This window comes from Lepidochelys kempii, chromosome 16, assembly GCF_965140265.1.
Source record: "Lepidochelys kempii isolate rLepKem1 chromosome 16, rLepKem1.hap2, whole genome shotgun sequence".
NCBI lineage: Eukaryota > Metazoa > Chordata > Testudines > Cheloniidae > Lepidochelys > Lepidochelys kempii.
In genome coordinates, this window is record NC_133271.1 from 13,088,646 (window position 1) to 13,100,755 (window position 12,110).

Below are 12,110 nucleotides of genomic sequence, written 5' to 3' on the forward strand. Positions count from 1 at the left end.
CACGGCCTACTGATTCCCGAATCCTTCTTGGATCCACCCTGGCCTTCGGCAGCCTTCACTGTCTGTCACTGCCCAACACCCTGACTGTGGATGTGTTGCTAGGAGTAAGGGAGGGCGCTCCGGAGACCAAGACGCCATTGTCTTGTTGGGTTATTCTGGCTGCCTGCGAGAAGCTGCAAATAGCTCCGTCCTGTCTTGCGGCCAGGGAAGAAGCCAGTGTGTGCATCAGCCTCCCGTTCGTCTCTCCCAGCTCTTAAAGGAAATCCCGCCCTGTTCATTCCTGGGTCAGGCTGGGGGAAGAGGGGTTGTCAGTGTCCCAGCAGAAGTTCTCACATGGAAGGAGAGGGCATGCTGATGGGATGGTGCTGGTGGTGGATGCATGGAGGTTGCTTTGACACCAAGAGCCAGCAATGTCCATCGTCTATGCTCCCTCACTGCAAAGGGGGGTGGGGGAGAAGAAGCTTGGGCCGGCGCAGCCCAGGCTAGTATCATGGCTGCATCGGGGCCATGAAGTCTGCCAGTCTGAGGTCTCCAGGTCCAAGTGGGCCAGCTAGGGCTCCGCCAGCTTCGGAAGACTGCAATCCTCCTGCACTTCACCTGCCACAAGCGGGAGGAGCTCCCGAGCCTGGTTAAAGGACGGGCAGCTTTAAAAGCCATGATCAGGGGCCGGCTGGGCCAATCCAGGGCACAGAGGGGAATGGAGAGCCTTTGCCAGGGAGTGCAGACTCTTCCTCTGGATGGAAAGAAGCAGAGGTTGGAGAGAGATGGAGGGATTGTGAGAGGCAGCGGTAGTGGCAAAGAGGGACAGACTGATTGGGGGGGCAGGTAAAGACGGACGGAAGAGAAACAAGGGGGACTGAGAGAGGATTGAGAAATGGCTACACGGAGAGGGGCAGGCAGATGGGGTGGAGGAGACGGAAGGAGAGTGAGGGGCAGAAAGAAGGATGGACAGGCCCAGGAGGAGGGGAGGACGCAGAGAGAGAGAGAGAGAGAGATCGGTGCTCTGCCCTCTGAGGGTGTGGGAGAGCGCGGGGGAATCGCACTAGGTGGCCACACCTCTACTCGGGGCTGGGATTGTTTCCAGACCTGCAGCTCCCCTCGTCCCACCCACAGCTGCCGCGCGCTGGCTTGCTCTGAGCCCCTTAATCAAGTGCAGGCTTGGTGCTAATAAGTGACTTTAAACAGGTCTGTCATTTTTGGATTGGGGGCCGGGGGTGAAGGTGGGGGGGAGCAGGGACCGGGGAAACCAGCAAATAAATCTACATCTGATTAACATTTACGTTCCTGCAGGATTTGCAGAGAGCAAGAGACAGGAGAGAAACCAGTGCCAGAAGCAAGGCTGATCCTAGCCTTGCCTGCACCTGTTAGAGTAACAGTGACCTCCAGTGGCTGGTTGGGTGAATCCCAGGGGCCTGTTCCCAGGCCCTGTTCCCTGTGCAAGGGATGGGTAGAGATGTAGGTTGTTATTTGCAAAGTCCTAGGGCACTGAGAATCTCCACCAGATTCCCCAGGCACATTTAAGGGGTGCCACTCCAGGTCCTGATCCTACATACAAGGCAGCCATTTTCCTGGTTTGTTGAATTCAAGGGGCGTCCATGGGAAAGACCATGAGCTCTGTTTTCAGCCGTGGATGACCGATAGGGACAGAACCAACACACACATACACACACGCTGCCGGTACTGTTCTGCTTTGCATCCAAAGGGAAAATGATTTGGATACGGAAAGGGGAGAAGGAGAGAGAGAGGGATTCATAAGAAACAGTGAGAAAAGGAGTGATAGGGGGGTGGGGAGTGGGGGGGAGAGGGAGGGATGCTCCCAGGCTGCTTGAGACACATGGACACAATGCCATGTTTTGGCCTTTCTGTGGTGGTGAGGATAATTTGGGTAGGCTCTCAGATACTGTGGCGACTAGTGCAGGATCAATGGCTATGACAGAGAGGTATTATTTGTTTTGCGGTAGTGGCTAGAAGCCCCAGTCATAGACCAGAGCCCCATTGTGCTAGGGGCTGTACAAACACAGAACAAAAATACAAAAAATTTCCCCAAAGAGCTTCCAAACTGGATAGAGAGATCGACGGGAAGAAGAGAAGAGGTGAGGAAAGCAGGGAGAGAGAGAGGAGTTTCCAGAGCAGGCTTCATCACCACCTCACTCACCTCCTTTGTGTCATTGTCCGGTATCAGAGTGTACAGGGGCATCACGCGGTTAATTTCCAGCAGCACGGGGGCTGGGCTGAGCTGCTCCTTGCCTGGGCGCCGACACAAATGGCAGGTGGAGGGGCAGCGGCCCTTTTCTTCGCAGTGGATCTCCACGCCTGAGATCAGCTGATCGTCCGAGAGCATCTGAGCTGTCAGCAGGCCTGAGAGGTAGGTGATGAATGGCATGGACTTGAGTTCCTTCTTGGTACCGAGTTCAGTCGTTTCTGTTTAGGGAATGGGGAGGGGGGGGAGAAGACCAGTGGAAAATACATTTCAGCCCAATCAAACATTTTCTGTCGCCAAACCGAACACCACAGCAGCCAGGATAAACGCAGCTGCTTACAGCACAGGTCGTGTGGGACCAGGCTAGGATGGAGGCACAAGAGAAGGGAAAGGAGATAAAGAGAAACATGAGATTTTCACATTGCTGTTTGGTGTGGCTGGTTGAAAAATGGGATGTATTTTGAGTGAAATGTTTCTAAAGAAATGAACATTTCTGTGTTTAAATTTGCAGATTTGTTTGATTTTTCAATAAAATGAAAACCAAAAAATGTTGGTCTTTGGAAAAAAAATAAAAGGTTTTCAGTTGCCCTTTCCCCTTTGTCTCCCTTATTTTCTTCCCTCCCTGCCCCTTTTTCCAGTGAAATAAAAGGGAACATACCCATCAGAAAAGAAATTTTTCATAGTATCGTAGGACTTGAAGGGACCTCGAGAGGTGATCTAGTCCAATCCCCTGCTCTCATGGCAGAACTAAGTATTATCTAAACTATCCCTGACAGGTGTTTACCTAACCTGATCTTAAATATCCCAACTGATGGAGATTCCACAACCTTCCTGTGCAATTTATTCCAGTGCTTAACCACCCTGACAGTTAGGAAGTTTTTCCTAAAGTCCAACCTAAACAGCCCTTGCAGCAATTTAAGCCCATTGCTTCTTGTCCTATCCTCAGAGATTAAGAAGAATATTTTTTCTCCCTCCTCCTTGTAACAACCTTTTATGTACTTGAAAACTTTTATCATGTCCCCTCTCAGTCGTCTCATCGCCAGCCTAAATAAACGCAATTTTTTCAATCTTCCCTTACAAGTCATGTTTTCTAGACTTTTAGTAATTTTTGTTACTCTTCTCCAGACTTTCATAGAATACCAGGGTTGGAAGGGGCCTCAGGAGGTCATCTAGTCCAGCCCCCTGCTCAAAGCAGGACCAATCCCCAATTTTTGCTCCAGATCCCAAATGGCCCCCTCAAGGATTGAACTCACAATCCTGGGTTTAGCAGGCCAATGCTCAAACCACTGAGCTATCCCTCCCCTCCAATTTGTACACATCTTTCCTGAAATGTGGCACCCCGAACTGGACACAGTACTCCAGGTAATACATCCCAGAATGATGTTTGCTTTTTTGTGTGGAAGAAAACAGAGTCTTCACTCTTAGGTGGGTTGTAACAAATCAGAGACCGTTTATTCTCAAGCAATTGCAAGAGGGGAACTACACACCCGGGCAGGGAATCTGCCTCACTCCAGGTAGGGCTCCATAGATAAGCAATTGAGGAAAGCCTTTATACCTTTTTGCTACAGGCAATAATGATCACAGCTGCAGTTTGTTTATACATATTCCTACCTGCTATCTTATTTTTCTCAACAAATTCTGCTACAGTCTACATTCCAATTTTATCAAAGCAAGGTCAAAAAACAGCATCTCAAACAATTTTCCCAGCCGCCTAGCACAAGCCCCACTTCTACAAATCTCGCACTATTAACAATAAGGTTAGCCTGTCTTCTGCAGGGCTCTTGCCTAGCACAAAATGAGTACTACACTTCCACATTTTACAACAGCGTTACACTGTTGACTCATATTTAGCTTGTAATCTACTAGGACCCCCAGATCCCTTTCCGCAGTACTCCTTCCTAGGCAGTCATTTCCCATTTTGTATGTGTGCAACTGATTGTTCCGTCCTAAGGGGAGTACTTTGTATTTATGCTTATTGCATTTCATCCTATTGACTTCAAACCATTTCTCCCATTTGTCCAGATCATTTTGAATTTTAATCCTCCAAAGCACTTGCAACCTCTCCCAGCTTGGTATCATCCACAGACTTTATAAGTGTACTCTCTATGCCATTATCTAAATTATTTTCATTTAGGAAAACATAAAATAAAACAAACACACACACACTATTTTTCATTGGGAAAAAAAATGTCAACAAAATCAAAGTGGACCAGCTCTACTGCTTAGGAATGGTGTGGTCCAATACACCACCAACACTAATGGAAGCTCACCCAGACATAGCGCCTTAATTCCAAACCAGGTTTGCTGGAAGGCTCATGACCCTTTCAGACAACTTGGCAGGGAGACTGTGGCTGTTGTGGGATTTCAGGTCTCGGACATGCAAAACCACGTGAAGCACTTTCAATGGGGTTTTGCTGTGGGTTTCTGGGTGCATCAAACCATGGGAGGTGCGGTCTTTGTGGGGATCAAAGACAGAAAGCTTCAGGCAGCTGAGGTCAGGAAGTAATGATGCCCCCTCAACCTCCCGTTTTTCCCCAATGCACAGAAACACACCACTTGGGGTTGGCGAGCATCACGATATACTCTTACTCATCAAGTACTGGGCAAGATTCTAGGTTACATGAACCAGCTGTCTGGCCTGATAGCCCCATTGTCTGGTGTGAGACAAGCCCTGTGATCATTATAATTGAGTATTAATTAATTAATTATTAATTATTATTATTATTTAAACTAGGGTGGTACCTAGATACCAATCACGTTAGGGCTCCCTGGGGCTGGGTTCTGCACAAATAGATAGTATGTGACAGTCCCTGAGCCAAAAAATGTTCCATCTCCAAAGAGGCGATGTCAAACTCTGGTTCAAATCCTGTTCCCTCCCCACTATTGAACTGTGACCCCTACCTATCTGTTGTGGAGAATATAGTAAGGAGTAGGGAACTGAAACTGACTAGAAAGGGGGTGGGAAATACATTGAATGTTAGAAATATGTTTCTCTGCAGTGAGGGTGACTGGGACCTGGAATGACCTTCTTGCTGCTCATGGAGCCGGCTGCAGCATGGAGTTCTACCGTTGCCACCTCCTAAGGTCTCTCCTCCAGAACCAAGCTGACACATCTCGATAACCCCTCCCCTCGACACAAGGGGAGAACCTACCCGACACAAGGCAAAGGAGCTTTCGAAGGTAAGTCGGAGGAAAAGGTTTCTTCTAAGAAGAAAATCCTGCTCCTGCCATGAGGATCGTAACATTCTCTACCCAAGCGGGGGGGTGGGAGGGGTCCGACGCTCAATCCTCATTACAAAGTGTTCTGAGATACGATGATGAAAGGAGATGTGTTATTAATTAATATTACAACATTAGCACAATGCTTTTTTTTTTTTTTTCTGAAAAAGATTCAAGTGTTTGCAACCACTGTGCAACTTCCTGGCCGCCCTAATTCCAAGCAGATAAATCCAGAGGTCCTGCTTCAGCCAAACTCTTGCCAAGATCAATGAGAGCTTTGCATGAATAAGATCTGAGTGAAAAATTGAGAACAGGCTTCAGGCTTTTGCTCTCCCAGTGAGCGGCCTCTTCTCTGACAGCAGAAGTGGTCTCTCACCTAAAGAGTCTGAAACACAATTTAAGATCACAGCTTTAGGGCTGCAAGAGGCTCCCAGGTGGGATGATCCAGGGGATAGAGTCTGTCTGCTTTCAGGAAGCCGATACAGCTGAAACAGATCTGTGTTACGTAGCCAAACAAAGAGCACGTGTAACAGCAAATGTCGAGTGAGCGCAGCAACCCTCAGGAAAGGCATCACGAGGGGAGGCTACATTCCAGATTTCAGACAGTGCAGGGGAGGGAGGGCATGTGAGGAGGCTGGAAGGTGCATGGAAGTGGAAGAGAAGGGGAACCAGTTGACATAGGGCATTTACAGTGGGATATGGAGCCTTCCCTCCTGGCATCTATGGTTTGATGGGTATTGGCCAAAAGCCTCAACGTCTAAAGGTTGTGGGTGGCCTGAGGTAAGGCCTGGTAAGAGACACAGTCAATGGATGTTGTAGGCGCTCATTTGGGAGATCAGGCCCACAGTGGTCTCAGGGCACTGTCTAGTAGTAGGCCGATGTCCAAATCTCCCAAACACACAAATTGCTTCTTGTGTGTTTCTTGGCCTCCTGTGGCCAGTCTCAGCAGAGGTCAAGGTAGCGTTGCCAACCCTCCTGCTTTCGCTGGGAGTCTCCTGGAGTCATGCTCTATCTCCCGGTGGCTACTTCAGCCAAACTGGGAGATTTGGGGCGCTAACAGTCCAGCGCGGCAGCGGGGCTAAGGCAGGGTCCCTTACCTGCCGTGGCTCCGCGCTGCTCCCGGAAGTGGCCAGCACCATCCCTGTGGCCTCGGGGGAGGGGGGAATGTCTCCACACGCTGCCCCCATCCCGACGAATTGCGGCCAATGGGAGCTGTGGGGGCGATGCCTGTGGGCAGTGATTTGCGGCGACCCCCTGCCCAGAAGCCACTGCCAGAGGGATGTGCCAGTCAGTTTCGGGAGCCGCCCGAGGTAAGCGCCGCCCCCTCACTCCCTCCTGCACCCAACCCCCCTGCCCCAGCCCAGAGCCTGCACCCAAACTCCCTCCCAGAGCCGGACCCCACACCCTCTCCCGCACCCAGACTCCCTCCCAGAGCCAGACACCAGACCCCCTCCTGCACCCAAACTCCCTCCCAGAGCCCGACCCCTCACCCCCTCCTACACCCAAACTCCCTCCCAGAGCTGGACCCCACACCCCCTCCTGCACCCAGACTCCCTCCCAGATCCCGACCCCTCACCCCCTCCCACACCAAAACACCCTCCCAGAGCCGGACCCCACAGAGCAACTGCATTCTACAATGCACCCTTCAGGAAATATGTTTGAAAATAGCCTAGCATTAAGAGGCAACATGGTCCAGTGGATAGAGCACTGGACTGAGAATCAGAAATCTTGTGTTCATTTCCTAATTCTGCCAGTGACTTGGGTAAGCCATTTCCCCTCTCTGTGCCTCTGTTTCCTCTCCTGCCTTTTGTCTGTTTTGTCTATTTAAATTGTAAGCTCTTTGTGGCAGGGACTGCCTCTTGCTAGGTGTTTGTACAGGGCCTAGCACAATGGTGGTTGGGCTCTTAGGTGCTACCATAACACAGAAAATAATGACTGGACTGAACAAACATTAACCTGTGTTCCTTCCAGGTCAAATTCCATCATGCTGACCTTCATCGCCCCAGCCAATGGAAAGTGCCAGTGTGGGACAGAGGGCACTTGGAAGCAGGGGGAGAGGCTTAGGAGGTGTGGTACAAAGGAGATTCCAGGGACAAGAGGAAGCATGTAGACAGGTCCTTCCCAGGGTGGGACCCTTCTGGGATTATCCCTCTCTCTCTTACCCTCAAAGGAGAGAATGTGGATAGGTAGAAGAAAGCCCTGTCTATGTTTTGTATGCAGACCAAGGCAATCCCTGAAGAAGCCAAGGAGCAAATGGGCCATAAACTCCCCTTTTGCCCTCGAATGGGGTCCCAGCTTGTTCAGGATTAGAGCACATTGGCGGGGCAGCATAGAGAGAGGTTGCATCAGTTTTGACGATAGACAAAGGATCTCAGGACTTTGACTTGGACCTCGAGAGGTTGACCTTGGCTCCTTTTGGAAAATGGGTTATTTCTTGTTTAACAGCCAAATAGTTCAAACGGGAGTGCCGTCCATTCCCCTTCACCTGTGACCAATGGAAACTACCCGCGTCTTCCCCAAATTTTCTGAATGATTTGGTACCATGGACCTTGGTCAGAATGACTTCTCTTTGAGACGAGAGCAAGGCATTCCTGCTGGAAGTACTAGGATCTCACCTATCAATGTAAAAAAACAAAATCAAGGTGCTAGGTCAACTGTTCCTTGAAAGGACAAGGGGACTGTGATACTTGTGCAGACCAGGGAGGTCCCTCACTGGTCAGCGAGCTTTGATTATGTGGCTAGTTCACCCTGGGCTCTCAGTAATGGCAGATTCTTCAGGGACTCAGGCGAGTCATGCTAGAATTGTTAACAAAGCATTCTTTGGGGCAAGGTGGGAACTGGGCTATTTATGCCATTTCTTTATTACAACTGAATCCCTAAACACTTTGGAGGGTGGGCTCGTTTCTCAGACTGGGCTTCCTTTGGTCTCAGGGGTGGTTGTTTCTTAGATCAATAGTGCAATGTGATTCAATCAATATTTGGTGTTCCATTGCACTGCACAGACATGGGGCACAACTGCAAGCGACAGGGCTTGGAAGACTAGACAGCCCGGCAGATTAAGAAAGGGCTACAGAACTGTTCGGTGCTAAATCTCCAGTTCCCATCCAGCCCAGGACGGCAGTGCTCCAAAGACATCAGCAGTGGATGGCAGTTTTGGGGAGCCTTTGTGAAACAAGCCGGTGGGATCTCAGGTAAGTTCCTAGAAGCCACATCACAAAAAAAATTGTCCGACCAACTTCCCCCTTTCTTAGCAGTCAAACAAGAATACTGAACCAGCCATGGAGAATAATCAACTTCCCTAGAGTTGGTCCCTCCATATCGTCCCTCTAAAACAGTCCTGCCTCACAGCTGAAACTTGCCATTAATTTTGTCCGAAGAGGAACTAAGAAGGGGGAAGTGAACTCCTTGGGCCTCTCTCTCTGAGGAGTTTCAGTTGTCTGAGAAGATCAGGGTGCAATGCCTAAAGGCTGCGGTCTTTCTGATGTGGGTTCACACATGAGAAGGAACGCGGAGAGGGGACCGATCACCTTTATGCCTTATTTAGAGTGGAAATGTATTCAAAGCTGGGTGACTCAGGTCAAGCAAATTACTAGAAATATGTTATGAAGACCTACCACTAGAACTTGATATTAATTTGGGAGATATTACAATGAAAAAAAAGTTACTCTGTTTTCCTGGAAAAAAGGCATAAGCAAAATCATCCAGGTACTCATCAAGAAACAAGCTGTTTCTTCAACTTAGAGAGAAGCAAGCAGGTTTTAGACCATTAAGCTCATGAGCATACCATACTGTTGTTCTCGGAAATGTTATAGAACAAAGTGAGGAGTGGCAAGCAGCCACTGTGGTAAGTTTTATAGATTTCCAAAAGTCTTTTGACACCATACACAGAGACAGACTTTGGAACATTAGGGCATACTACAGAATACCAGGAAAAAATAATTAAAAAAATCAAGGATCTATGTGATAATGCTGATTGTGCAGTCAGAGACGGTGACAATCAGCCAATAGCTTGCAGTGACAACTGGAATAAGACAAGGGTGTATTATGTCCCCACTATTATTTGCACTAGTCACTGATTATGTCGTGAGGAAAATAATTGCAAAAGGCGACGAAAGAATTTTATGGGCAAATGATAAAGTACAATTTTTGCTGAGGACATTGTCCTACTTACAGGTTTCAGAGTAGCAACCGTGTTAGTCTGTATTCGCAAAAAGAAAAGGAGGACTTGTGGCACCTTAGAGACTAATCAATTTATTTGAGCATAAGCTTTCGTGAGCTACAGCATCCGATGAAGTGAGCTGTAGCTCACGAAACCTTATGCTTTTCTTATTGTCCTACTTAGTTCAACACATCACTTAATGGAAGAAAAGACCCAGCTTTTGGCAGATACAGCAAAACAAGTTTGTTCCTTAACAAGGAGAAGACAAAATATATGGCTTTCAATGTTCCAAAAGCAACCATTAGACTGGAAAAAGAAACACTAGAAGAAATGTCATTTTACAGATCGAGGGAGTGAGATGTGCAATCGTGGTGACACCAGGCTAGATGTTAAGCAACGAACATAAAGAGTAGCAAACAACTTCCATAAGCTTGAAAATATTTGGAAAAATAGCATAATTGGCACCGACACAGAAATATGAATTTTTAATACTGGTATCATGTCTGTCCTCCTTTATGGAGCAGAGTCATGGAAATCTACAACAGAAATTTATAAGATGAACTCATTCCAAATAAATGTCTGCATGAGATCTTCAGAGTTCATTGGAAAGAGAGGCTTGCAACATCAGAAATTCTAAGTAGAGCAAACTAATCTAAAACATCATCTATGGTGGGGAAACAACGATGGACATATTTAGGACACCCTTGAAGGATACAACCAACACAACTTTCACAGCAAGTGATATGATGGACAAGAGAAAAAAAAAGAGGATGGCCTAGAGAAACATTATGTAGAACAACAGAGAGAGAAGCCATATCCTGCCACATGATATTCAGAAGCCTGAACAGACCAGCACAAGACTGAAATAAATGGTGGAAACTAATGCATGTCCTATGCCTCTGAGGATGGAGGAGGCTAAAGAGAGAAAGAAGACCCAGGTCTTGGCTTCCAATATTTTCTTCCCTTGGAGCCCTTCTATACGAGGGAAATGACCCCTTGCTGACACTGCTTGTCAACAGGCCCACCTTGTTCCTCCTCCCACTGGTGCTGAAATCTGGTGTTGAGGGGATGGACCATTTTCAACCCTGATGCAGAAATCTCAAGACTCCTCAACCCACCCAACCTGTAATGGTCTCTTTGCAACAGGGCTAGAAAACAGGCTTATCCCTTGTACATGAAGCACAGGTGACTTGAGAAGGTTTGCCTCCGGAAGTTACTCTCGTGGGTCAATGGGGCTACTCACTCCTTATCTGTGTGAGTAAAGGGCTCACAGCCTGGCCCTATCTCTGCAGGGTGAACTTGACTTTGATTTGGAGAAGACTGACTTACTGCTGGGAGCTCAGTCTGGTTTTTGTCACCAGTCTCTGCGTGATATTCCCAAATGCCATTAGTGCAAGGGCCCAACAAATGGGTGCTTCTTGAATTGAAACGCTTATGGCCCAACCCTGTACCTGGTGAAATAAATGGGAGTTTTCCCAGTGGCTTAGAAAGGATCAAAACCAGATCCTACAATGTAACACTGAAATGCCAGCACCAGCTTCCAGTGAAGCCAATAGTAACACTTCCGTTGTCTTCAACGAAAGTTGGGCAGATCCAAAATAACTCAGCTTTACAGTGCAGGTCTACGTAGGTACTTCTAAGGTACAGTATATCGTCTCCCAAGGTACTCACACAAATACTCTCTCAAAGTGTCCTGGGGCCAGTGGGACAATGTCTTTTAGGGTGGTCACGTTTGGGATGATCCAAAGCCTTGTTAAAAAACCTTTAAGGGATGGGCGGGGCACATGCAGGACATGACAATGGGGGCGGGAGTACAGTGTATCCATTGTGATGGATGAGCGATTCCTTATCTGCCTTTTTGTCAGTATGGGCTTTTGCTAGTGCTGCAGTGACTCAGTGAAATCAAGCAACATCTGTTTAGAAGCCCCACACAATAGATGCATCGCGGCAACTTGTGGGAGTTATTAGGGTATTTCTCTGAAGGAAGCAAGGCACAGCACCTAGGAATCTGAAGAGGTAACCTATTGGCCATTCTGGGACAGAACTTTTTGCCTGCACGGTCCTAAAGCCGTTTCTGCAGCCCCTCACTGAAAGGCAAATGAGAACAGCATTTTGGAGTCACTGGCTGTGATGTGATAAGTTAAAATTGCAGGAGGATTTCTGTTCTATGGACAGCGCTTCGTAGTGCTTGGATGCCAGAGGGAGCTTAATACTGCTACTACTAAAATAATAACAATACCTAGTTCCTGAACAGTGCTCTTCATCTGGAGACTCCGAGAGGACAACGACCTTGATAATGGCCCTGAGATTTCATATCATGCCTTTTGTTTTAAGGATCCAAAATCCTTCTAAAACTAGGAATCACTGCTGCAAAAATGCAGCAACCTCAGGGGTGTAACATGGCAGAGTTTAGAACAGAACGGGAAGAAAAATGTGGTATCCAACTGAAACTGCAGGAGGCATTTAGGGAGGCAGATGTGAAGTTATGCAGGACGAAATCTCCCCTGGTAACTGGAGGAACACATCTAACCC

At 47.9% G+C, this 12,110-nt stretch overlaps 1 protein-coding gene across 5 annotated transcripts in view; it reads right to left on the minus strand.

Moving 5' to 3' along the window:
- Nucleotides 1-12,110, minus strand: part of ASTN2 (astrotactin 2) — a 602,974-nt gene that overhangs the window by 172,606 nt on the left and 418,258 nt on the right. For all 5 annotated transcript variants that reach the window (XM_073314892.1, XM_073314893.1, XM_073314894.1 and 2 more), the window contains one exon: nt 2,156-2,421. In XM_073314892.1, the coding sequence (XP_073170993.1) occupies nt 2,156-2,421 (266 nt within the window). The remainder of the gene's footprint in view (nt 1-2,155; nt 2,422-12,110) is intronic.